Here is a 25,385-nt window from a genome sequence, read left to right as displayed (position 1 = left end):
TTATTGCACTACGGCGTTATACCGATGTAGTGGTGCAGTTTTGACTTTCATTTGGAGTTTTTCACAAACTCCAAGCGGGGTTTCATTTGTTTTAAACTGTGGAGAGGCTTCGGTTTAGCAAGTCTGCCATTGAACCCAGATCTGTGGAGGGCTGCAGTGATGGTTGTCCTTCTGGTACACAGGGTCTCTACGCATCAATCAGAGCAAGAAAAAATAGGGTATAGCAGGCTCTAGAGAGAAAATGACATAACACAAGCTAAACAGGCAGTTTTAATTGTTGTTTACTATGAGCGGAGCCATTTGGTGGAAGAGAAAAGAAATCTTTTCCAACAAGCAATGCTTCCAGTGCATCTTCCCCTCCTTCAGTTTATATGGTCTGATAAAACTTCTGCTACATTCAAGCTAATGTTTTCATCAGCCGCCATTGTTTACAAGCTTACAGTACAGCTAAACCATGCTTGTGGCTACCTGCCTTGTTCTCCTCACTAGAGATTGGTCTATTAAGGGTGCTTTCACATAGGCTTGATAGTTCCAAGCCATGCAAAAGGGGACATTATGACATCATGACTCCCCCCCCCCAGGCTTGCTTTCACTTTAGCAACATTGAGATGGAAACTAGCAAAAGCTATAGTCTCTATATGTGAAACATCAGTTACTTTTAGCTTGTTTGTAATGGGCTGAAGTTGCACTGTGTAATTTGCATTGTCCCTAACAAATAAACTTAATAAATAAAATAAAATAAATCCATGCCTGGGCCCACTTAAGTATGTACTCAGTCTGACTTTACAAACCCACCAAGGAGGAGAAGTAGGTTCCATGGCAAACACTTGGGTCATGACCTGGGTGAAGATTTTTTTGTTTTACCCCGGCAAAAAAGTCCATCCTACCACCATGGAAGTTTTTAAAATAATTTTTTAGGATGGCAGCAACTTTGCTCTTCATATCTACACATCCAAGTGCAGCGTAGAGGATTAACTTGGCTTGCGCTTCGCGGATACGTTGGTTTTTGAGGTGAAAGATGTTTCTTGCCTTTGCATCTCATCTTGGTGACACCAAATTTTGTTCATCCATAAGGTGAGTCATAACAGATCATTTGTTGACCTGATTCTGATTATTTTTGCCTTTTATTGAGGAAAAATGTGAACAAACTGCCGTGCCGTGGAAAGAAGTTTAGCTTTTGCGATGATGTCATATAGACGATGTTACTCGAGATTGCATTTACATCTCCATCGAACTTAAATCCAGCCCAAGACCACATCCTCAAGTGGGTCCGGGCCTCGTGCCCGAGTGTGGTAAGTTTGCATTCTTACTGAACAAAATGAACTGGACATTGGGCTCAAGTGTATTCAGATCCAGGACTGGGACCCTAGTGGGAAAGCCACCTCATTCTCAGACTGCGGGCACATATGTTTCAGTTTAAACCTTTGTGAGATAGATCTGCCTGATGACAGACATGGAATCCAGCCAGTCCTTTAGCTTTGCAAGGTTAACTGCATATATTACTGGCTATTGACATTAACATAAAATGGCAAGCAGAATAGTTAAAGTTAGAACAAATGCCACTGAAGTCAGGTTATATTCTGCTGCTGTAGCTGCAGATTTCTCTGTCTTTATTGACTTTCTGATGACCTCATCAGTATTATTCTTTTAGAATCAAATCTCAAGTTTTGACATTTATCCATGACACCAGAATATATTTGTTCAGGACATTATGTTTGCCATTGAACTACAGCTAAAATCTCAGGCTTGTTCAGCTCTGTCTGAAAATGTCTTTGCTCCCTCCTTAATAGGTGAGACTGCCATGTTGGTTTATGATGAATGAAATCTTAATGTCAGTGCAGTCTGCCTAGCAACAGACAGTGGGACATTATTTTTCTAATTGTTATTCATTACTCCTTAAAAGCTGTGAACTCCATCATTCAACAACACAGCCCTTTGCTTTATCTGGATCACGCAGCGTGTCACGGCCAACTGGCACTTTCAAAGGTCAGTGGTATTTCAGTGCTGTTTTATTTCTTTACTCACTGGTTCGCTTTCCTACATTCCCCCTTCCAAAGCCAAACTGTGTGATTTTTCAAGATGCTTTTGCACTTCCAGCTGACTACGAGTCCTGATGAAGAACGAACGCAGTGTACATTTTTATCAGGTAAGTGAAGCAGCGGGAGCAGAATGAGGCAACAGCCCCTGATGAGATGAAAGCAGAGAGTCTCAGGTGTGATTTTAGAGCTCCAGGCTTTGTAATTAACAGGATGAATACAAAACTTGCACTCAAGGTTGTTTTGAGAACAGTGTAGCACTCTTCTAGTTTGAGTGTCCTGAAACGACAGCTGACAATATCCACCTGGATTTAAGAGGGTCTGATGAAACACCAGCAGCTCACAGGTGGATGAAAAGCAAAAGGTTTTCTAATTTAATGGTTAACAGCAGTCTGTCGCAGTTAACCTGCAGTCAGGAGAAGCTTTAGAAAAGTAAACTCTGTGCAATATCATCTTCAGATGACTGTTTACCTTGTTCCCATACTTCTGAGGAAGATTAAAGGACTGACCAGTCTCTCGTGATAAAACCAAATGCATGAGAACTCTTCTCTAATGAGCACTATCTCTTCTTCAGCATCACACTTCAAGCACTCATTTAATAGGTCGGTCGTTAGCTGTGTCTTCATACAGCTTTCACTGGCACTTTCAGGTGTGCTCTCACATTTGATTTCTTATGCATATCTTCATAATATGTACCTTGGCTGTTAGGGCATTGTTTGGATCTGTCAGATGAGTTTCCTTTTTTCATTTATGATCCATCTCCAGAGCCAAAGTCCAGAGCTAAAATATGGCTATAATATGTATTAAGGATGTCACAATTTTTGTTGCCAATGTCTATACCTCTACATACACTTTATGAGATAATAAGTTAATTTTGGGGTGTCACTTTACTTTACACTTTATATAAAGTATTTGATCACCTGACTATTTCACCAGCAGGGACTGTAATGGCATTGTATTCATACATGCACTTTAATACTGGCCACTCTTATGCCTCCACTCTCCTTGGAAGGCTTTCAACAAAACCTGGACTGTTTTTTGCAGGAACTTGTGCTCATTGATATCGTAGAGCATTTATGAGGCCATGATGTTGGACAAGAAGGCCTCCCTTCTTTTTAATCCCAAGGTGCTCCATTGGTCCTATCAGTTCTTCCACACCAAACTCATCAAACTATGTCTTTGTACTTGAAGATTAAGGATGCATGATATTAAACTTCATGGGCTGCATGGCGGTGCAAGGGTTAGCGCAGTTGGCTCACAGCAAGAAGTTCCCTGGTTTGCTTCCCAGTCAGGGCCTTTCTGTGCGGAGTCTGCATGTTCTCCCCGTGCACGCGTGGGTTCTCTCTGGCTCTCCAGGTCTCTTCCTCCCACTACCAAAAACATGTAAACATTAGGTTCATTAGATTAATTGGTGACTCTAAATTGGCTGTAGGTGTGAGTGTGAGCATGCCTGGTTGTCTGTCTCTATATGCTAGCCCTACGATTGACTGGCGACCAGTCCAGGGTGTACCCCGCCTCTCGCCCCAGACAGCTGTGATAGACTCCAGCCCCCCTGCGACCCAGAACAGGACAAGTGGTATAAAAAATGGATGGATATTAGATTTCTTTGCTGATATCTGATATACTGATATTTACAGAATGATTTTAGCCGATGCCGATATTAAAATATGTATTTCAGATCTAAAACGTAAGTCCTTTGAACATATCTTGATGTATGGGGATGAACAATGAAACAAACTTGAGTATTTTAAACAATATGAAGTCAAAAGATTGAGAATAAACAAAGAAAAAGACCTTGACTGACATAGGTCTGTTGGTCAAGCCTCAAACTTTACACACTCATTAGTACAAAAAATTTACAGCTGCCGAAATATCGTTTTTAAATATCAGCAGAAATTTTTTATGCCGATACCGATATCAGGCCAATAATATTGTGCATCACTATTCTTGATCGGTGCATTGGGGCACAGCACATCGGTTTTATTTATTTATATCAGTTTTATTTATTTATTGTCCTTTTTGTGAAGCACTTTGTAACTGAGTGTTTTAAAGGTGCTATATTCAATCCAAAACTTGGCATTGGACTTGATGATGTGAGGCTTGCATGCAGCTGCTCAGCCATGGAAACCTGGTCCATGAAGCTCCCATTGCTTACATTAATGCCAACTGAAGTTCAAAACATTAGCGATATGACATCATCACAAAAACTTCTTTCCATGGCGCAGCAGTTTGTACAGATTTTCCTCAACAAAAGGTGGAACTCATCAGCATCAAATGATCTGATATGACTTACCCTATGGATGACAATGGGTCTTGGCAGTGATTGACCCCGCTCTGTGATTTTATGTAAACTTCCATTTCATAGCTGAGTTGCTGTTGTCCCTAAATGCTTCCACTTACTAAAACTGTCACTTGATTTGACTGTGGAATATCCAGCATGGATGAAATTTCACAAACTGTCTTATTGCAAAGGTGGCATCCATCACAGTACACTTGAAGTCACTTAGCTTCCGAACAACCCACTTAGTATCACAAATGTGGTAACAGATCCACTTTCAATAATTAACAGGTGTGGCCAAATACTTTTGTCCATATAGTATATTTACCTGTAGTGTCAATTATTGCTCCTCTCCTTTGCAGCATCAGGCTCTCTGTTGCTTACATAAAAAGACTTTTTGACACTGATACTCTGAATGAGTTAAACTCATGGTATAGGAATGAATAGGCATCAGCTTTACTCTGAGCATAATGTCATCATAGCATAATATAAAACAAGCTGTCATGAAACACATCTTATTAAGTGTATGTTCAGATTAACAACTTTACCAGGCTGCTTTTAAAATATCATCAACACAAAAGTAATAAATAAAGTTAAAATAAAGTAACCAGGGAATTATCAGCTTTAGTCTGTTAAAATCTGAATCTACATCAATAAAGGACTTTGATGAATGCTCTCAAGTTGCTGTTTGCTTCAGGCAGAACCAGCGGCAATCAAGACCTTGAACTCCATTGTAGATATGCAACAATAACAAGAGAAAAGTGCTTGGTAGATGGAGAATAGCTGTGCAAACAGGAGAGAAAGTCTTAAAAACAAAGATAAGAAACAATAAGGAAAGTATAGAACAGTATGATTAGAATAAATGTGGGGAAAATGGTAAAATGAAAGAACATAACAAGCTTTAGGGCACTGATTATAAACGCATTGTGTAGCTTATCTGTAATGGTCCGGGTTGCTGATGGGTAAGAGGTACTTGTAAGGAACATTGTGGTCACTTGTAGCCCCGAGGCACACACAATTATGGTAATAGCAGTCTGACAGAGAACAAAAAAGGACAATTTTCTGATTCGTTTAAATAGGTTTTAAGAGCATTGTCGCTAGTTGCTAAGCAAAAGCAGCAGAGGGCCAAAGTGAGACACAGTGTGCATTAGTGGTGTGAAAATGCCGGTCTTAGAGCCAGTTTCAAACAGGGATTGTGAGTCACAAATTTGATGATCTATCTCGTACATCTCATGGCTTTAAAATCCATCTTAATGAAGTTATTTGGAAGGGCTTTCATCAGCGTGTAGTATATAAGCTTGACTGATCCTCCTTTCAGCAGAGTAAATAAGAATGATGAGACAATCACATACCCTAGAAAGCCTGCTTCTTTTCTAATAAATGTGCCCATAGAGCAGATAAATGCACTGAGGGAATGTGATAGCATACGGCCAAATATTCCTGTTCAACAACTGAAAAGATTTAAAGCCTTACTTGACTGGAAGACTAAACATTTTGAAAAATGTCTTATATTACAGTTTTGATCCAAACATTTAAGAAAAGTTTTGCAGAAATACTTTCTCCACACCTTTGTATTAAACAGCATGTTTCTGTGTAGCAAGCTTGACTCTTTGACCTCAGCCCTCACTAGGCATGAATACAGATGGGAAACTGGAGTCAAACACAGGGAAGAAAAGATACAGCAACTGTTCTCAAAGGGTAGCATGCTCCTTCTGGAAACTATTCATCTAATATCAAAGTATTATCTCTTGTCTTGGTGCTGTCCCTGCCAACGTGTAATTCAATTGTTAGACAATGCCGTGCTGCTGTCACAGCGGGGGCTGTCAAAGATGATAAGTAAAGTAAGTGGCTTTCCACAGAGGCAACATGTCCCAGCAGGTTGACAATGCCATGCTGCATTAAAAAAGGGGGATTCAACAATACAGCATGAAATTGTCTTTTGGATATTCAAGTGATGGGCTGGCAATCATAACTAGACAGCGACATTTTGGAAGCATCTTTTTTCCAAGGAACAAAGCCAAAAAGAAAGAAAGAAAAATCCACACAACAGAGCAGAATGTTAAAAATACATATCCATCAGTGCTACTCATTATTTCTTAGACAAATAACAACATAACTCAAAATCCCCACATCTTAATAGCTTTACATATATGCTGAGTGTAAAGTATATGGAACTAGAAAAGCACTTGGAGAGCACAGATCTCCACCATTAGCCCTATCTCCCAATAGTGAAGAATCCTTTATAAAATTCCTCGATCCGTCCCCATGTGCCCCCAACCACGGCATTCGTAGACTACTCCCTCCCCAGTGGGCTGGAAACATGGTGAGGCAAAGCATTGGCTTCGCTACGGGTGGACTGTCATGGTGGAAGCATTGCCTGCTGATGCCAAAAGATGCACTGACAGTCTCACCCATGGTTCACCGGACGACTGGAAGTCACGGCAGAGGGTGAATATTCCTCTATACCTCCCAGCATTGTGAGTAATCTTGCTACAGTTCGCTGTCTTTCTCTCTGTTATGCTCTGTTATGTCTCGTCTCCTTGACCAGGCATAGATCTTTCAAACTCTACAAACTCCAAAACTTTGAATAGAAACATACCCAAAATGCTGCTGGGATTGAAGTTACTCATGTCCACCATCTCCTGGTGTAAAGTGGTAACAGCGCAGACCTCCACCATTACTGGAGTTCTAAATAGCGTTAAGGTCTGCTAAATCTCAATGTGCTTGGATGTGAAGATATTTTTGGACAATTTTAGGGGCTTGGACCAAATCATGGGTCCTTCTCATCAACCTACACCACATGGACAAAAGTATTCAGCCACCAGACTGTTAGACCAGTAGGGACTGTAATGAGATTGTATTCAAATACATGGACTTTAATATAGAGTTGGCTACCCTTTTGCAGCCACAACAGCCCCCACTCTTCTTGGAAGGCTTTCCACAACATTTTGGAGTGTTTCTGTGAGAATTTGAGCCCATTCATTCTATACAGCATTTATGAGGTGAGGCACGATTGTTGGACGAGAAGTCCGGGCTTGCGATCTTCGATCCAGTTCACCCCAAAGGTGGTCGACAGTGTTGAAGTCGGTGCTCTGTGTGGGCCACTCAACCTCTTCCACACTATGTCTTTATAGTCTTTGCTATATGCTCTGTGGCAAAGTCATGTCAAAAAAGAAAAGTGCCTTCCCCAAACTATTGCCACAAAGATGGAAGCATTAGCATTGCCACAATTGTCTTGATATGCTGAAGCATTAAGATTGGCCTTCAGTGGAGACAAGGGAAAACAGCCTGAAAAACAGCCCCATACCATTATCGCACCTCCACCAAACATGACAGTTGGCACAGGTAATGTTCTCCAGCATCCGCCAAACCCAGACTCGCCCATATGACTGCCAGACAGAGAAGTGTGATTCATCACTCCACGGAAAACTTTTCCACTGCTTCACAGTCAGGTGCTGGTGTGCTCTATGCCACTCCATCTGATGCTTGGCATTTGACTGGGTGATGTGAGGCTTGCATACAGCTGCTTGGCCTCCCGCTGCACAGTTTTTATACCTAAAATTAATGCCAGTGGAAGTTAAGAACTCTTCAGCTGTGGAATCAGCAGAGCATTAGCATCATGGCTGAGTTGCTGTTGTTCCCAAATGCTTCAATTTTCAAATCATATCTCTTACAGTTGACAGTGGAATAACTGGCAGGGGTGGATTTCACTAACCATCTTATTGCACTGGTGGCATCCTATCATAAAACCATGCTTGAAGTCACTGAGCTCTTCAGAATGACCCATTTGAATCACAAACGTTGCAAATGGAGGCTGCTAGCAACAGTAGGTGCTTGATTTTATACACCTCACTGCTCTAGGGGTTGTTTTTTTAGCACTCCACAACTTTCCCAGTCTTTTCTTGCTCCTGTCCCAATTTTTATGGAACATGTTGCAAGTATTGAATTCAGAATGCATACATATTTTCTTAAAAAAGCAAAGTTTATCAGTTTGAACATTAAAAAAACGTTGTGCTCTACTCTGTTGAATAGGTTTAGATTCATTGGCACACCTTTATTCTTTTCTATCACCTTCAACTCAATGTCCAAACTTTTTTGGAATTAGGGTTTGTAATTTGAAATACACATATTTAAGATTTGGGTTGGAGAATAAGATAAATTAATTTCTGTTAACATTACTCTGGCATATAGCACACATTTTCAGAAAGCCTACAGCTAATGTTGTGTAGTGTCAACGCTGTGCCTCTCATCTGCTGCACTCCCTTCTCTGTCTGTATCCATCGCCCACTGGTGTTTCTCTTCCCACTCTATTTTTCATCATTCATTTTGTCTGCCTGTCTGAATGGTGGCATAGACACACGTGTGATCACAGAATATTGGTCTGCTGATCAAACAATAGGAGCTTTGATTGTGATGATGAGAAAAATACATATTCTTGACATTTTTGGAGAAGTTACTTCAGGGTCTAACCTCTTACCCTCCTTCTATGGCAGGGATACTGTTTGTGTTTTCCTTTGCTCCCACAAAGACATGAAAGTTCTGACATGTCATCTCTCTCCCTGTCATGTCAGGGTATTTGCAGTTTGATTGGGTAAGAGAAGAGCAGCACTCAAAATGCATTGTCTCCTATAATTTCTATGCTGATGACGCACAGCTATATGTGTCACTTTCCCCAACAACCTTAATCATGTAGATTATTTGGTCAGATTTAATAATGAAATTACCCAATGAGTGTCTGGGCTATACAGGTCAGTAGTCAATCAGAGACATAAAGGTATTAACAACCAGCCATGCTCACTTGCAAACCTACGGGCAATTCAGAGTCACCAAGTAAGTTAACGAGTCTGTGGGAGGAAGCCGGAATATCTGTGCCTTCATTTACTAACAGTGCACACTAAATGTCCTACATTCTGTCATACAAATAAAATTCAGAATGTGCTTCGTAAAAATCTAGATCGATCAAAAATGTAGATACCAGTGTTATGCACGTTTGGTGATCAGTGTGGATAAATCCCACATGTTCTCAACCAGCAGGCTCATGCACAATCGGAGCTATCTGCATTCAGAAACACCTCCAGATGAAACATGAAAATGTTAACCTTCAAAGAGTGATGAAAAAGAATGAAAAGAAACAGAAACAATATGACAGGTTGGCTGAGATTGAAAAAAAGAGGGGAAAATAAACTTAGTAACTCCTGCACCAAGTGAACCAAATGAACCAAGTAAAGTGTTTGTTTGCTCAGCGGGGAAGCTGTTCCAGAGGAAATACAGTGCATGGGAGAAGGTGGTAAACACTATAATTTCTCTTGGGTGATGGTTTTTTTCTCAGAAAGCAAGAAGAACAGGTCTGATATTAAGCTCACTGAAGAAAATAAACAAAAGAGTGAAATAAATTTCTTTGTAAAGGTGCACAAGCAGGACGTATTTGCAGAAGACGGACCACAGAAGCCCACAGAATTACACAATTTTCCACCTGTGGAAACATTGCATTTCCAGCAACATCAGCTAGATCTCTAGGATTAAAAATCAAGCAGTGAAACTCTTTCAACAGAGCATGCTGCTCCAAGAAGATTGGTGCACTCTGATGAAACAAGCATGGTTTGCAAATCTTCTTTTAAGGCAAGAGGAGCCAGAGCACTACTTTTCAGATGCGCATCACGGCTGTCTCGAAAAGGTTCTGACACCAATAAGGCCATGTGTGTTTCATACAGGACAGAATGACTCTATTAAAGAAATTTTGTGTATATGCATAATTAGTAAGAGTGACTACAGCATGCTGGGACTCTCATAATACTTTCCATTTGTATTTACCCTTGATACACCCTAGATGCTGTGTAAACATGGTCAGTATATTTTCAAAGGTTGTTTTTTGGGGGGCTTTTTATGCCCCTTTTCAGAGAGGAGGACAGTGGATAGAGTTGGAAACAAGGATGAGAGATTGGGAAAGAGACATTGGGGAAAGGGGCCACAGGCCAGACTTGAACCTGGGCTGCCCGTGTGCATGGGGCAACACCTAACCACAAGGCGAGCTACACCCCTGTGCTATGCTTTGATTTACATACATTTCGAAATAAAAGTGCAAGTCAATAAATACTACCCTTTCCATGGTAAAGTTCTTATCCCTTTATAGGTCACTCAATGAAATGCATGCAAATTCAAATTTAAGCCCTAGAATATTATTGGTGGACATCTCGAAACATTTTCACTTCTATTTTTTCAATATTATGGGGAAAGTCAAGATCAAAGAAGGTATTTTAAATACCGAGTAACTAAGTGAATCTGAGCAGTGATGAAGTTCACAATAAAAATTAAAGCTGATTTATGCCATCAATAAAACTGTTACACTGTTGTCAAACTAAATAAAATCACATATTTCACTACTTATTCAACTTCTTTTTCCTCAAAATTTCATCAGAAAACCTAAAAAAAATCACATATTAAATTTCTAAATCAACTTCATCAGAAAAATGGCTCAATGAAAAAATAAATAAATTCTGATATAAATCACATAAGTCTAATGAAACTGTTACAAGGTTATACAACTGACCAAAAACACACCTTTTTCTTTTACTTTGTATACCTTGAAAATGTTAAATCTGTAAAATTTACCACTGGATCACTCTTCTTTCTTTTTTTTTTTTTTTACAAGCCTGTGGCAACATCTGGCTACATAATAGAGTATTATTATCCTACATTAAAATAAGTTATTTGTCAGATGTATGGCTTCTAGATGAAATAGCCATATGTTTAAAACAAAACAAAACATTTAACATTCCTACAAGGCATATGTCCAAAAATGGTTCTTTCATTTTTTCATGCAGCAATTGTAGCAATTGCTAGAAATCCTATGCAAACAACAAATATCATGACATTTGGCATTACTGTTCACCCATATTATGTGTATGTTTAATCTAATTATTATGATTAGTTATGATGTTAGGACCCAAAGAGACGTAAAACTGCATTTTGCAAGTTCTGGAGGAAACAGGAAGTTGAGAAGCTCTAGGCCAAGACTGATTGGTTGGATGGTGTGATGTCACTTTGTGTGATGACTGATCTCCACTGAGAAAAAACATTCTGGTTCTGCTGTACCACAGAGAGTTTAAAAATGCATCTCTTGAAACAATTGGACATTTTTATATACCGACATCTTTTTTTCTACAGGGTTTGCCAAAATCCAAACAAGTGAAAGTCTTTAGACTACTTTATCCTGATGTTGATGGAAATTTAGGATTGGACTGGGGCTGGATTCTAAGCAGTAAATTATGCACTCTGCTCTTTAATCCATGCCCTAGTGCCACTTTCAATATCTATAATTGAAATGAAAAAAGTAGTGCCCACGGCATGTGAAGGTTTTCATTTCAACAATCCCTCAACCTATTTTTCAGCAAAAGAGTGCACACTCACCCACACACAGACAAATGAAACACAGACGACCAGTAATGATACAATGATGATAATTCAGAGTGTCTGAAATGTTTTATTATACCGCACACAATAGAGTCAATCTACTGTATACAGTGACTGCAACAATGTATTCACCCCCTTGGATCTTTTACCCTTCAATTGATTTCATAAATCAGTCATGGTCAATAAAATTGAGCTTGTTTGAGGAGATATAAAAAAAATCTTTACTGTCACAGTGAAAACAGATTTCTACAAAGTGTCAATGAAATAGAAATATGCACGGTAAAATAAGTTACTGCGTAAATTTTTACCCCCTTCAAGTCAGTATTTAATAGAGTCACCTTTGGGTGCAATCACAGCACTGAGTCTGTATGGATATGTTTCAGTCAGGTTTGCACAACTGGACACAGCAGTTTTACTCTATTCTTCTTTGCAAAACTGCTCAAACTCTAACAGGATTGAGCTCTGGGTTTTGACTCGGCCACTCCAGAGCATTCACATTGTTGTCTTTCTTCACTGTGGAGTTTCTGCTGTATGCCTTGGGTCATTGTCCTGCAGGAAAATAAAATCTTCTCCCAAGCCGTCATTCTCTTGCAGACTGAAAAAGATTGTCCTCTAATATTTTTCTTTATTTTGACACCTTCATTTTACCCCTCTATCTTTACAAGCCTTCCAGGGCCATCTGCCTTAAAGCACCTCAACAGCATGATGCTGCCACCACTTTGGGGATGGTGTGTTTGTGATATGTAGACATAGCGTCTTGTCTGATGGCTTAAAAGAGTATTATTGGTCTCATCAGACCAAAGAACTTCCTTCATCTTGACTGCTGAGTCTCCCACATGCATTTCGGCGACCTCTAGTCAAGATTTAAAATGACTTTGATTCAACGGTGGCTTTCTCTTTTTCACTCTCCTGTAAAGCTTTGACTGGTGAAAAACAGCTGTTGTATGCAGAGTCCCTCCCATCTCAGCTGCAGAAGCTTGTAACCCCTTCAGAGTAGACATAGTTGTCTTGGTGCCTCTCTCACTAGTCTTCTTCTTGCACTGTCACTCAGTTTGTGAAGACAGTCTGACTAGGCAGGTTTACACATGTGCCATATTCCTGAGTTGCTTTGAGGGTTCTTTTGTCTTCATGGTGTAACTGGTTGAGCAACCAGTGATTGGACCTTCTGGACCTAGGTGCCTTTGTACTACAATCAGCTTCTTCATAGTGTAATCGTATCGCTGTCAGTAGAGACACATTAACTGTACTCAGGTGATCTACATTTCACTAATTGTGAGACTACTAGCACCACCTGGCTGGACCTCTGTTGAATTAGGTTCAGTCACTTAAGCGGGGTACACAAATAAAGGTAATCGGGCAGTATTTGTCCTGTTTTTCCCCTTTCCCGACCAAGGACAGCAAACGACTGATTATCTTATGTCTTATAAGATTATCCTATAAGATTACCCTGTGGTCTGAGGTGTGTTAAGAGTGAATTTGTCCCGATAATCCTCCCTGAAAACGGTTGGGGCTGACAATCGTAAATATTAAACTTGTTCAGTATTATGACCAAAAATCTTCGTGTGTGGGGAAAGCAGATGACTCCCTGAATCATGACTGTGAATTGTGACGTGGAATGGAATGTAGCCAGTCAAGAAGCGAGCTGACTGAGGAACAAGGAAGCAGGCGTAAATAAAAACAAGCATGGCTGACCTGCTGAGGCGTCATAAAGTTCGATGGAGTTCTGAAATGGAGGACCAGCTCCATTTCAGCTTCTTGTATGTCCTCTTCCATGTTGGGTGCTGTGTTTTCTGGTTGTTGCTATGTTTCTTCTTCTTTGTTTTTGTTGGATCACGTGTGATAACACAAGATTTCTGGCTTGGAGGACGAGATTCTAGATCGATGGTGGGACAGACTCATGATGTGTATGGTGTTCTGTGTTGGGCTTATCTGAGCACACCACACACATTATGATCAAAATGAATATTCATGCAGTCACCTATTTTACATTAAAAAATTTTATTCAGTTGACATTACTTTGTAGAAATCTGTGTTCCCCTTGACATGAAAGGGGGTCTATTCCATTTTTAAAAAAGCCAAATTAAATTGATCATGATCATGACAAAAAAAATCAATAAAAGGGTTAAACATCCAATGGAGTGAATACTTTTCACAGGTGCTGTATGTATCTGTTTAAGGAAGTGATGAAAAATGGTTCTTTACTGTCTCACTCAAAACCAAAGCTCGTGTAGGACTGACAAAGTCGCCTTCTGCATGTGTCGGCAGTATTAACAATATAAAATAGAGAATGTAACTGCACAACAGCTGCTTGGAAGGAACATAAGGTCAGCAATTCCATCAATTTGTTATCTCTGTTTTACTGGTAGTGAAGACTGAGAGTGGTGACTGGAGCATGACAAATAAAGGACATCCTAGTCTTCACTGATAAGACTGCATAAACACCATTATTGTCATGAACATGTTAGGGTAAGTCAGTTTCTTCATATTCTCTTTGCTGTTATTCCATCATGTTACATTATTCATCTTGGTCCTGGAGGCTTTTTGTCTGCTTTCCTCCTTATCACCGCTATGGGTCTGAGTTGCAGGAGAGATTAAGTGTGATTATCTGTGTCTTTAACTCCATAGTGTTAGCTGTAGTTTCACATTTACTAGATACAAGCATTGACTTTGTGTCTTAGATTTACTTTTTATCAGTGAAAATGTGTATGGTTTGTTCCTCTAAGTTTCCCTGAGATAAGCGGTCCAAAAATGTGCTCTGATGATTCAACCATTTGCATTTTCCTTAGGTTTTAGAGGAACTAAAGACATCATTCAGATGTCATTTGCTCAACTATGATGACTTCTTCTTCAAACAACACTTTTTAAAAAAATAATTATTTAATAGCCGCAGAGCTTGTTTCACTCTGACAAAGGCAGAAGCAGAGTCTCTTTTTAAGAATCAAATTTATTTCACCACTTCAATCTGCTGAGCAAACAAGAGGCTTTAGCCGCCAGGCGTACGCCGTTCAATATTCATAATAGTCTATAAAGGAGGCTTTAGAGGATCTGTGCCGATTGCATTGTGGGTATTTGAAAGGCACTGGTTTGTCTGATCTGATATCCTATCACTGGCATTGGTTTCAACATTCAATTTAAAAATAAGAGCTTTTCCTGGCATGTTAATAAGCGTCTTCTAAAATGACATACGTCATCCCATCTGTGCAGAGACAGCCTTACAACACTGATTGAATCTTTATTTCTTATTGTAGACTTGTAATAAAAACAGGATTGTGCCTTGTAACATTATGCAAAGATGTTATATAATGTTCTGAGAAAAATAGCACTGTACTTTTAGGAAATTGCACATTTGACCCCTGCAGCCTTTACAAAACCTAAATAAAGGAAATACAGGAACAGCTTTAATCCGTTTCTTGTTCGGTTTGAGATATATTTCCTGAACACTGGAGTGAAGTCTGAGCCAGAGTTTGTTTACCCTGTGTACAAATTAGCTTAATTTTATCACAAAGCTCACAGTTCTACAGAAAAAAGCACACCCACAGCCTGTGTGATTCCATCTTTTGCAATTCCTTTTACTCAACGCTGCAATCGTTGTTCAAAAAAGCAACAAATTTGCCTCTTGTTCGTGGCAGCCCTAAGGCTCAGGACAAACATCTGAATAATACAACTTCATTGTCTTCATCTGCTGTTTTACTGATCATTTTAAAAATGTTTAGAGAGCAAAAAACATGTTTTAGTGAATTAAGTCTTTAACAACACCTCTGAGCAGAGTGCATGCTGGGACACAATAATTGCTGCCAGAGAGACATGAGGATACTCAAATAATTTAATCCAGCATTTATCTGCAACTGTAATAATAAACAGATTATGAAACATAATATTTAGTGTACATATTAAATAACGGATGAGTAAAAGTAGATTTGATTTAATATGTGACAACTAACATACTGATGACAGAGACTGATGTATAACCCAGCCCTCAACTCTGATGTGTCAAAATTAGTTGTGCATATATACAGTGCTTAACAAATTGATTAGACCACCTGTCATATTTGTCTCAAAGACCATCCAGCATCATGAAGTGCTTTAATGCGGACTCTTTCATTTTCAGTGAGCTCTCCACGTTTTACCATTTTGAACAGGAATGAGGGATTTCAAACTGAATTCACCCAAATTTGAGCCGGCTCACTGGGCTTCTCTGAGAAGTCAGAAATTAATCAAGCATAACATTCAAGCACTAAAACTCATTTTTCTCTTCTGGAATGCAAGTAAATAACTATAATTTGACATATTAATCAAGAAATAATAATGTGCTTCACTATTTTTTTCAGGTTTGTTGTAAATCAGTAAATTTGAAAATCCATGGATAACAATAATAACCATATTTTAGCATTAAAATTAGCATCTGGGTTAAAGAGCTTCTACATATTGGTATATTAACCATTGCAGAAACATAAAAAATGATTTTGGTGGGGAGCAGATGGCCTAGGCACTCCCCATGTATGTGGGCAGCTCAGGTTTGAATCCGGCCTGAGGCCCTTTACCGCATGTCTCTCCCCCACTCCAAACAAGATTTTGGTAATTACCAATGCTGTTAATTTAGGGCAGCACTGGCATAAACCTTACCTTGGTAAGGGTTAGGGTGGTCTAATAAATTTGTTAGGCACTGTACATATATATATAAATATACACATATATACATATATACATTTCTATATTTTAGAAATGGCTACCCTAGGAAACTGAAAAATCATTGTGGATAAGGCAATTATTTTTTTGAGAAATAAAATCAAAATATTTGAGATTATAAAGTCTAATATTTACAAAGTCTAATATTTACAAGAAAACACTTAGTATTTCAGAGTCTAAAAAAGTTGTAAATTTAAGGGAAAACCTTCAAATTTCTGACTCTTCAGTTTTAAAATGAGATATTCATAACTTTGAACTTTTTAAATTCCTTTTCAACTTTTCAATTTTAAAATCTCAAAATGCTAAGTTTTGATTTCTGTATATTTACAACATTTAAAGTTTTAAAAAATGTATCATTGTTCTTTGAAATCAATGACTTTAAACTGTAGAAATTTGAAGTTTTTTTCCCCTTGAAAATCCCCTTTTTATTTATTTTTATTTTTTATTTTTTAAGTTGCCCCAATCTGGTGTCATATCGTTTATGCATAGATTTTTTTTGTCAAGAACAAGTCAATGTAGGCATGGGGTATTCTCAATGAAAACAGTTTCAATGGATGTTTAATTTTCCCAAGAGGGTCCGGGTGGGGTGTGTGTGTGTGGGGAGCTTAGCTTTTCTCAGATACAAGGAAGGGGGTCCCTGTAGTGCTGCATTATGCAATAATGTAATACATTTTCCATCCATCATGTAACAACGCCGCATTTTCTAAGCCACTGAGCGGTTAGGGTCAGGGCAAGGTAGTAGGGTGGGTGTTTAGTCTAGAGCCCTGAAGGGGGGTTAGGTTTAGGCATAAGTCACTAAGCGGTTGGGGTTAGGGCACGGTAGTTGGGTAGGGCATACCTTGGAGCCCACACTAAGTCCTATGGTTGGGGTTATTACATAATGCAGTGTTATTACATAATGTGGCTTTACAGTCTCTAAGGAAAAAAAAGATGTTGGGCGCCTTTGCTGTAGAGGATAAAAACAGACACTAAATAGTCCATCTGTATGAGATGCAAAAGGGTAGCTCTTATTTAAAAAGTATCAGCATAATTATCACAAACGCGGCTTAATTCGATCCTTTAAACATGCTTAAAATAAACTAGTTTACGTGCAACCCATGCGTCAATGACAGAAATAAACAAGTCCTGCAAAAAGCAAAACTATGTGTTTGTGATTGACTCATAATCTCAACAAAGACCGAAATGCCAACTGACCTTATTATGAAGTCACTGGAGTCGATGAGAGTGCCATACAGAGAGCCCTTTAGGTTCCCAGAGTTCCCAACCACAGCACAGGTCCTGCAGCGCTCAGGGCTGGCGTCCATGTAGAGCACGTCATCAGGGATGACTTGGAACAGCTCCTCCACCACTCCGCTGAAGTTGGCCGGCTGCCTCTCTGACTGCAACCACTGGTGACACAGCAGAGAGAGGCCTGAGAGAGAGCGGTGGCTCCAGGGCCACTTTAAGTAAAAGTGATTGAACAAGGGCAGTGGAGCTCGTGACACCAAACACATTTCTGAAATAACCTCAGGGGCAGCTTAGCTCTGTCTGCAGGGGCTCTTTTGGCTCTGCCTTCATATGGGGGCTTTAAACTCAGAAAGACAGAGAATAAATATAGGAATGTGTGTGTGTGGCTATACTCTTACATATATACTGTGCTGATGGAAACAGAGCAAATACACAATGTTCTGGAACAAACTCTTAGTCTACATATCAAACTGGAGGCTTTTCTGCTCTGAAAACACAGCTCTGGTAAAATCTTTTAACATTATTGAATCTTATTCAGTCTTGAAAATTCATAATAGATTATATGCATTAAAAAAGCTTTTAAGTACAAAACAATTGTGCTGTAGATAAGGCAAGTGTTGGGCATAACACATTTAAAAATAATCTGTTGGGGTACTCAGTTTACTTTTTAGCTATTTCAAACAGACCTAGTATGAGTCAAGCAGAAGTCAACAGTGTCACTTATAAGTGCTTTTTAGAAGTGCCCTGAAACTGAGACAGTGGGCACTACCTGAATAAGAGGTGTCCCCTAAAACTAATGCCACCAAACACGAGTTTAGGCCACAAAATGACAAAAACCATAGTGGGTACAATTTCTGTCCAATTACAAAAATTAGACTTTTCCATGTAACATGTAAGCTTTGAAATGAGACAAGCAGCCTGAAACACCTGAAAGGTCACACCCTTGCCTTGCAGGAGTGCCGCGTGAACCATCTGGCTGAGCTCGCGTTGATATGTCACACTTGCCTCATCAAACTCCCTGTGAGAAGCACTTTCCAAAACCAGAAGTGACAGGAGGCAACCTTGCAGTAATTTTTCTATTCTTGCCTCTAATTGGACTTGGTGTGAGGTGAATGTGGAAGTACCTGAGGCTCTGGATGCCTTCCAGACAAAGGATAGGATAATTGTGTGACATAAATTTTGTGAATAGGCTTTTCTCATTTAGACAGCTGAACTCCAATAATGGGATTCACAGCAGGTACAATATATATTGTTTGGATGAAATTAAATTAAGGCTGGTATGTAATTAGTTACATAGCTGACGTGAATTCTAATTTTCAAGAGGATTTAAACAAGACATCCTCCATAAAACACTTCTGCAGCTATTCTATCCAATTATTCTGGGTTCATTTTTCATGTTTGGTGCGTTTATTATCTCTGTGGATGGCTGGTCAAATGTACCCAGAATTACATCCATTAAGATACTTTGAGGGGAGCTGAAAGGAGTTTGATATGAGGATGTTTCAGGAGGGAGAGTGAACACTAGATCTTTCCGTCAATCACTGTGAATCTTATGTCTTTTTCCCCCGAGCGGCCATTTAACACCGACACTCAGCAATCAAGCAAGTGACAAAATCTATCTTGGAAGAGGCAGAGATAACAATTCAAAGACTGACTGCAGTGTCAGGAAGAAGTGTACGAGTAAAACAGAAGTGAAATAAGCCTGGTACCACATATTTACTGGATAAACATTTTCCTACTGTCAGAGACTGGTGAAGAAAGGCTGCAAATAACACCATGATATAAATGACAACCACTTTGTATAAGACGTATACAAAAGATGGCCACAATGTTATGCAATGTAATGTAAATCAGTAAATTTGAAAATTTATGGATAACAATAATAATTCTATTTTAGCATTAAAAATATCATCTGGGTTAAAGAGCTTCTACATATTGGTGTATTAACCATTGCAGAAACATAAAAAATGATTTTGGTAATTACCAATTCTGTTAATTTAGGGCAGCTATGGCATAAACCTTACTTTGAGTGGTGGTCTAATAAATTTGTTAAGCACTGTACTTGATCCATAGGGGTTTTTAGACCCTTTTCAGGGATGCTGAAGCACCCCTTAATTACATCTCAGCATCCCTACAAATAACAAGGGCATTGCTGAACCAGATTTTTAAAATCTGACTGGTATTTTGAAATATGTTTTTATTTTCCAGCTATCATTTTGAATAAAAAAAAAATAAATAAAAAAGTTTTATTCCCAAAAAATCAAATCAAATCAAATCAAATAAATCCAAAAGGCACACTGGACCTGCAAGCAAACAAGCAGATACAGAAATGACAGGAAGCAGTGAGCTGCAGAAGTTGTTACTGAAGTATTGAGTCATTAAAATGCGGAAACATGAAAAATTATAAGTGCAACATTAAGCACAATCTTAAGCCCTCAGCCTTCCTTTATTCAGGTGGTTTAGTGTCTGATGGGCTAGCTTACATCAATTAGCTTTCACAACATAGTGTCCACAGTGCATTCAGAAAGTAGTCAGACACCTTTTATGTTTTTAAAAATTTTGTCATGTAACAGTGTGATGCTACAGTTGATTTTTTTCCAATCTACACTGAGTGCCCCATCATGAGAAGGTGACATATATAATGTTCCTCCAATCCCTTCCCAAACTTTCTCTATGGGAGATTTCCGATATGAATGTGAAACACATCAATGCAGTGGATATATGAAACAGTCTATCTGGCGTGCCAGGTTACCATTTCAGCCCTCTCAGAGGAGGATGTGATGGGGATAATGTCAGTCTGGTAAAGGTGCTGATCAGTTGGAGGGAGATAAGCACAGGTGAAAACCCTAATGATGATGGCAGCTACATAATAATGATGTTGTTCAGAATGTAAAGCAGTCCATGACATCGCATGCATTTTCTTGTGCCCAAATCTGTTATTTCCTTTTAAACAAAAAATCAATTCATGACAAATATAAATGTGTTCTATAGAGCCTTTGTTTGGATACATTTTTAGGATAATATAATTCATTTCATGCTTTGGACTCTTAAACCCTATAAATGTCAGGTGGTGTGAGCGTCTGAGTAAATGAACAGATTTTAGATACTGTGGATATGACATTTGGATTGTGAAAAACTCTAATTACAACACTTTTGCATAATTGTAGTTATAAAGAAAATACATCAATATAAAGTCAGTAAGATCACCGAAAAACTTTCCTCCTGGAATTTGCAAATTCTTAAATGTCAGAAATGAAGTGATAATATGACTGTCACATAATTTATCATCCATGTAAATCCAGCTGACACTCATAGCCAAGTGAAATAGTTTTAAGGTCCTTTAAGTCAAGATAAAAACATTTATTTTCACTAACAGGTGGGCGGCTACACTTTCCATGTCAGGTACCACCAATGTAAAACTGCTAAAAAAGTATTTTACCATTAAACTCTTGGTTTTATTTCAAATAAATGTTTCCACTTTCTAACAAGAACAAAAGTAACATTATGTATCAAAGGATTTAACCGTATAATTTGAAATTAGTTGCAAATGTAAGATGGTGCAGCTAGTTTTTCAGGCACTGAAACTGCAAAAAATGTCACTTTATGAAATAAAAATACTGTTTAGAGTTTACTAATTAATTAGAGTTTTGCTGAGGTGAATGGGTACACTTTCCATGTCAGTTGGTACAACAACGTTAAAATGACTATTTTTATTTTGATATTAAATTCTTCATTTTATCCCCCTCCCCCCCCAAAAAAAATATATAAACACTTTCTGGCAAGAATAACAGTAATAACATGGGTTATAATAAGTATTTGTCTGTTTAATATGAAATTTGTTGTAAATGTCTGGTTGCACAACCACTGTTACGAATGAATGAGGCCTAATATGTAATCTAAAACTGAATATTCCACAAAAACACGGAGATTTATGGGGTAAAACTCAGGTTACAGTTTCGTTGTTGTTAATGTAATACATTATGTGTAAGAAAATAGCTCTTGTTTTCACAGATGAACTGAACACTTGCAAAGATGTCTACATGCCACAGTGTCTTTTGGAGCTGAGCGCCCCAAAGTCCTGATTCTGTAATCACCCCTGACTTGATCCTGTACATCCCATGATGCATCACAATAGCATATTTTGTCAGTTACGTGACTAGAAGAAACAAATGTGTCTTCCACTCCCCATCCCCAGATGGTAAAACACAGACTCTCTGCTAGAAATGGGGTCAACCCTCGCCTGAGTTAACCCTTATGACATCATCAGCCTTTAGTCTTGGAGTTAAAGGAGCTCTGCATAGCAACAAAAAAACATTATCCAACTGTTATGCAAAATTCACTGAATATTTGCACAGTGTAATATTTACAGGTTCCCGTCTACCAAACATTTGGGATAATAAAGGGCTCAGCGCAAACACAAAACATCAATGCGTGTTTAAGTTCTGTATGGAATAAAGCAGGGATTTTAAGACATAATTCTTACTGTAAAAGGAGGAAAAGAAATCAAGAGAACAACCCTCCCTAATGTATCAGGAAAAAAGAACAAAATGATTTTTTTTTTGTTGTGATGAATTTGTTCATGTTCCCATGAAGCTCTTCTCTTGTCTTCCCAACTCATTCCAAATGTGTTGAAGTGTCTCTGGAGCTGTCACTGTTGTAGCAGATTTTTCCATGCAACATACTGTGCCCTCATCACACAATCGCTGTCTGCCTCTATGAATCCAAATTAAACGTATTCAGAGTTATCTTCACTGCACATGCTGTTTCTGGCATAAGGTTGGATCCAACGTCACCTTTTAGCTAAACATATAAAAGAGGATCCATTCAAAAATATCCATGGTAACATTAGTTTGCCACAAATGGCTAAATACATTTGGCTGCACTGAGGTGTCATGATTAGTGTAGCTTTATGATCTACTATAATCTGAAAGACAGAATATGTGATATAATTCAGAATATTACAATAAACCTCTAATCATATATAATACAAGTCTGAGTTTATAAAATCTAACTCTGATTGACTTGGGCTCATGTCTAATTCTACTGCTTGGGTAAAGAATATGACAGTTGTGACAGCTGCTGAGTTTCCCTAAAGTCAGTGAGATGCTGTGAGCCTGTCACTCACTCCAGCTGTCTATGAAAGTTTCTATGCAAGATGTAATATTTGTGATTGGGCGTGACAGACAGTGGATGGATGCAAGTTGGGTTGTAAGTGTGTAAAGTGTGAGTGCACACCCAAAGGTAGAGTTACAAGTACCTATACCTCTTGCATTTGACGCCATGCGTAGTCTATTTCACAAATGGGGCATGCTCCTGACACTAGTGAAATAAATAATAATAATAAATAAATTAATAAAAATAAAAACTAATAAAAATTAAATAATTTTAAAATTAAATTAAATAATTAATAAAAATTAAAAATAAAAATTAATAAATAATAAAAACTTCTGCTGACTAATTTGCTGGGTTAATCTGTGTAGTGCACATTTCTGACACAGAGAGTTTGAAAAGCTTGAAATGTCATTACTACATGCCTGAAAGTCATTTTAATGACGATTAATTTACAGGTGTCTTTCAACTGAATGACAAATAGAAAGAAAACTCCTTTTTTGTGCAGTCTGATGAGCATAGTTTGTAATTTCAATGAAAAACTTAACAAAGAGGCCATCCATTGTTGGAAGTTGTTCTTAAACTGGCACTCAAGATTGATGGTTTCTTTATCTGCTGCATGGATATATCTGGGAAAGCTCCCATAGAAAGTGTTTGGGAAAGACTTTTCAAAAAATTCTCAGAAGGTGATTGGAGGACGGAGCTTGCCATCCAAGCACACCTAGGAAACAATATTTCATATCATATTTGCATCTTCTCCCAGATCCTATGTGATAATAGTTGATCATTATTTCACTAACAGTATCACCTCGGAGAGAAAGTGAGGAAGGAAAGGAGAGCACGTGTGTCATTGATGGAAAAAGAAAGAAACTTTGTTTGATCCTCTGTCCTAATGCTGCTCATCTTACTTAAATTTAAAAACAATGCTTCAACCATAGATCACCTCCAGTTCTGACAAAACTGCCGCTGTGGCTACGTCCGAGCTGATCACTCAACTAACAGCCGTTGTACAACCACTCACAGTACAACTAACCACCACCCCTCACACACTCATGCCACAACACTTGGGCGGAAGAGGGAAAACATCATTTCCATTATAAAAAAACTGTCACCTCGTTCTCCTCAAATGACTCTGATTGGTCCAAACAGCGTGCAGTTTGGAGCTTTTCAAGATGGATCTGCCTGATGACAGACATGTAGTCAGGCAAATCAACCTGCTTTACAAGGTTAAGCTGTTCTGTTTGTTTGTCCCAATCTGACCCTCTCGTTGTGCATCTCTCTATCTTCTCAAACCCCAACACAATCTCAGTAGGCTGCTGTTGAATATCAGTCTCGCTCAGCTCAAGGGTTCTGGCTGTTAAAAGGAAGTTTATGCTTGCCACTGTAACTTTGTTAAATGTCATGTGCTAGTGGTTGATTAATAATGGGCCTTTGTAAATAATGTAATAAAGGATACAGCCCAAACCCCGTGGGTGTATAAAAGAAAAGAGTGGGAAAAAGCCAGGTTGTTTTTGGTTCAGTGGGCTTGACAGAGCCAGTACAGGGAAATCCAATATTTATGTCTTAACACATTAGATATGTTGGAATATGGTTGCTGCAAACATGTGAAAACTCTGAGATCTACATGTGATGGAATATTAGGCCATTAGAAAGTTTTTCACCTCTTTCCTGGCTGGGTTTAATGTGGGTGGGACAAATATGTGGACTGGTGATGTTACCACTGCTAATGCAGCGAGAGCTTTCCTCCATTAAGATTGCAGCATTTTTCAAATGTGAGGACTGTAGTTCTCGTGAGTGGGCGTGGCCCCAGTTCATTTGACAGATACGCCCACACCATCCTAGAGCAGATTTTACTGATTTTTTTTATGACTTTGAAACTTAATTTTATAAACTTGGAGATGATTTATCAAACTGAAATTTGGCCTGGGGGTTCATAACACAATAACCTGTCATACAACAAACATAAATACAGATTTATTTTCACTCTACAGGGCCTTTAAGATCTGGTTAGATGTAACCATAGCCTTTAGCTCAACAGACCGGGCTTCCCCTCTAATCTCACTTCATTGCACACCCTCCTGTTTAAGTAAAATGTCTTAAGATATAATTTTTTATGAATTGGTGCTATATAAATACATACTGATAAACTGATGAATTGACAAATGGAATATCAGACTCATGTCATGTCAAACCAAGAAAACAGCTGCATTCTCATTAAGCAGCTGGAGAAATGTTAGCGAGGCAGGCTGAGATGCAAGCAGACTAATTTAAAAGTCTAACATGGTGTATATTTTTGAAAATAACATTGAAGGCCAGAGTTTTTTCTTGGTAGTGGTACAGCTGGGAATAAACCAAGCTCATAGTCATGTGCTTGAGTGGCATGTTTGCATAATTTTCAGGCATATTCATATTTTGAGATAGCTGGTCAAATAAAGATGGTTAAAGAAAAATGCATTGCTGCAGCAAAAATGCAGATTGCTGGAAGTGAATGGTTATAATCTTACCTATATATATTTAAGTTGTTATGGATTTTATCTTTTTTCTTTGTGGGAAAAGATGATGGTGAGAGATATCCACCAACTCACTTGTTAATATGAACAAATTGTGCGTGGGAGTTTGCCTCACAACTTGATCCTGCT

At 38.6% G+C, this 25,385-nt stretch overlaps 1 protein-coding gene across 1 annotated transcript in view; it reads right to left on the bottom strand.

Moving 5' to 3' along the window:
- Positions 1-25,385, bottom strand: part of LOC121524109 (CMP-N-acetylneuraminate-beta-galactosamide-alpha-2,3-sialyltransferase 1-like) — a 130,198-nt gene that overhangs the window by 16,640 nt on the left and 88,173 nt on the right. The window contains exon 3 of the mRNA XM_041809311.1: positions 17,605-17,798. Coding sequence (XP_041665245.1) covers positions 17,605-17,798 — 194 coding nt within the window. The remainder of the gene's footprint in view (positions 1-17,604; positions 17,799-25,385) is intronic.

The sequence above is a fragment of the Cheilinus undulatus genome, linkage group 16, assembly GCF_018320785.1.
Source record: "Cheilinus undulatus linkage group 16, ASM1832078v1, whole genome shotgun sequence".
NCBI classification, from domain to species: Eukaryota; Metazoa; Chordata; class Actinopteri; order Labriformes; family Labridae; genus Cheilinus; species Cheilinus undulatus.
Note: the sequence above shows the minus strand (reverse complement) of the source record. Positions and strands in the feature narration are given on the sequence as shown.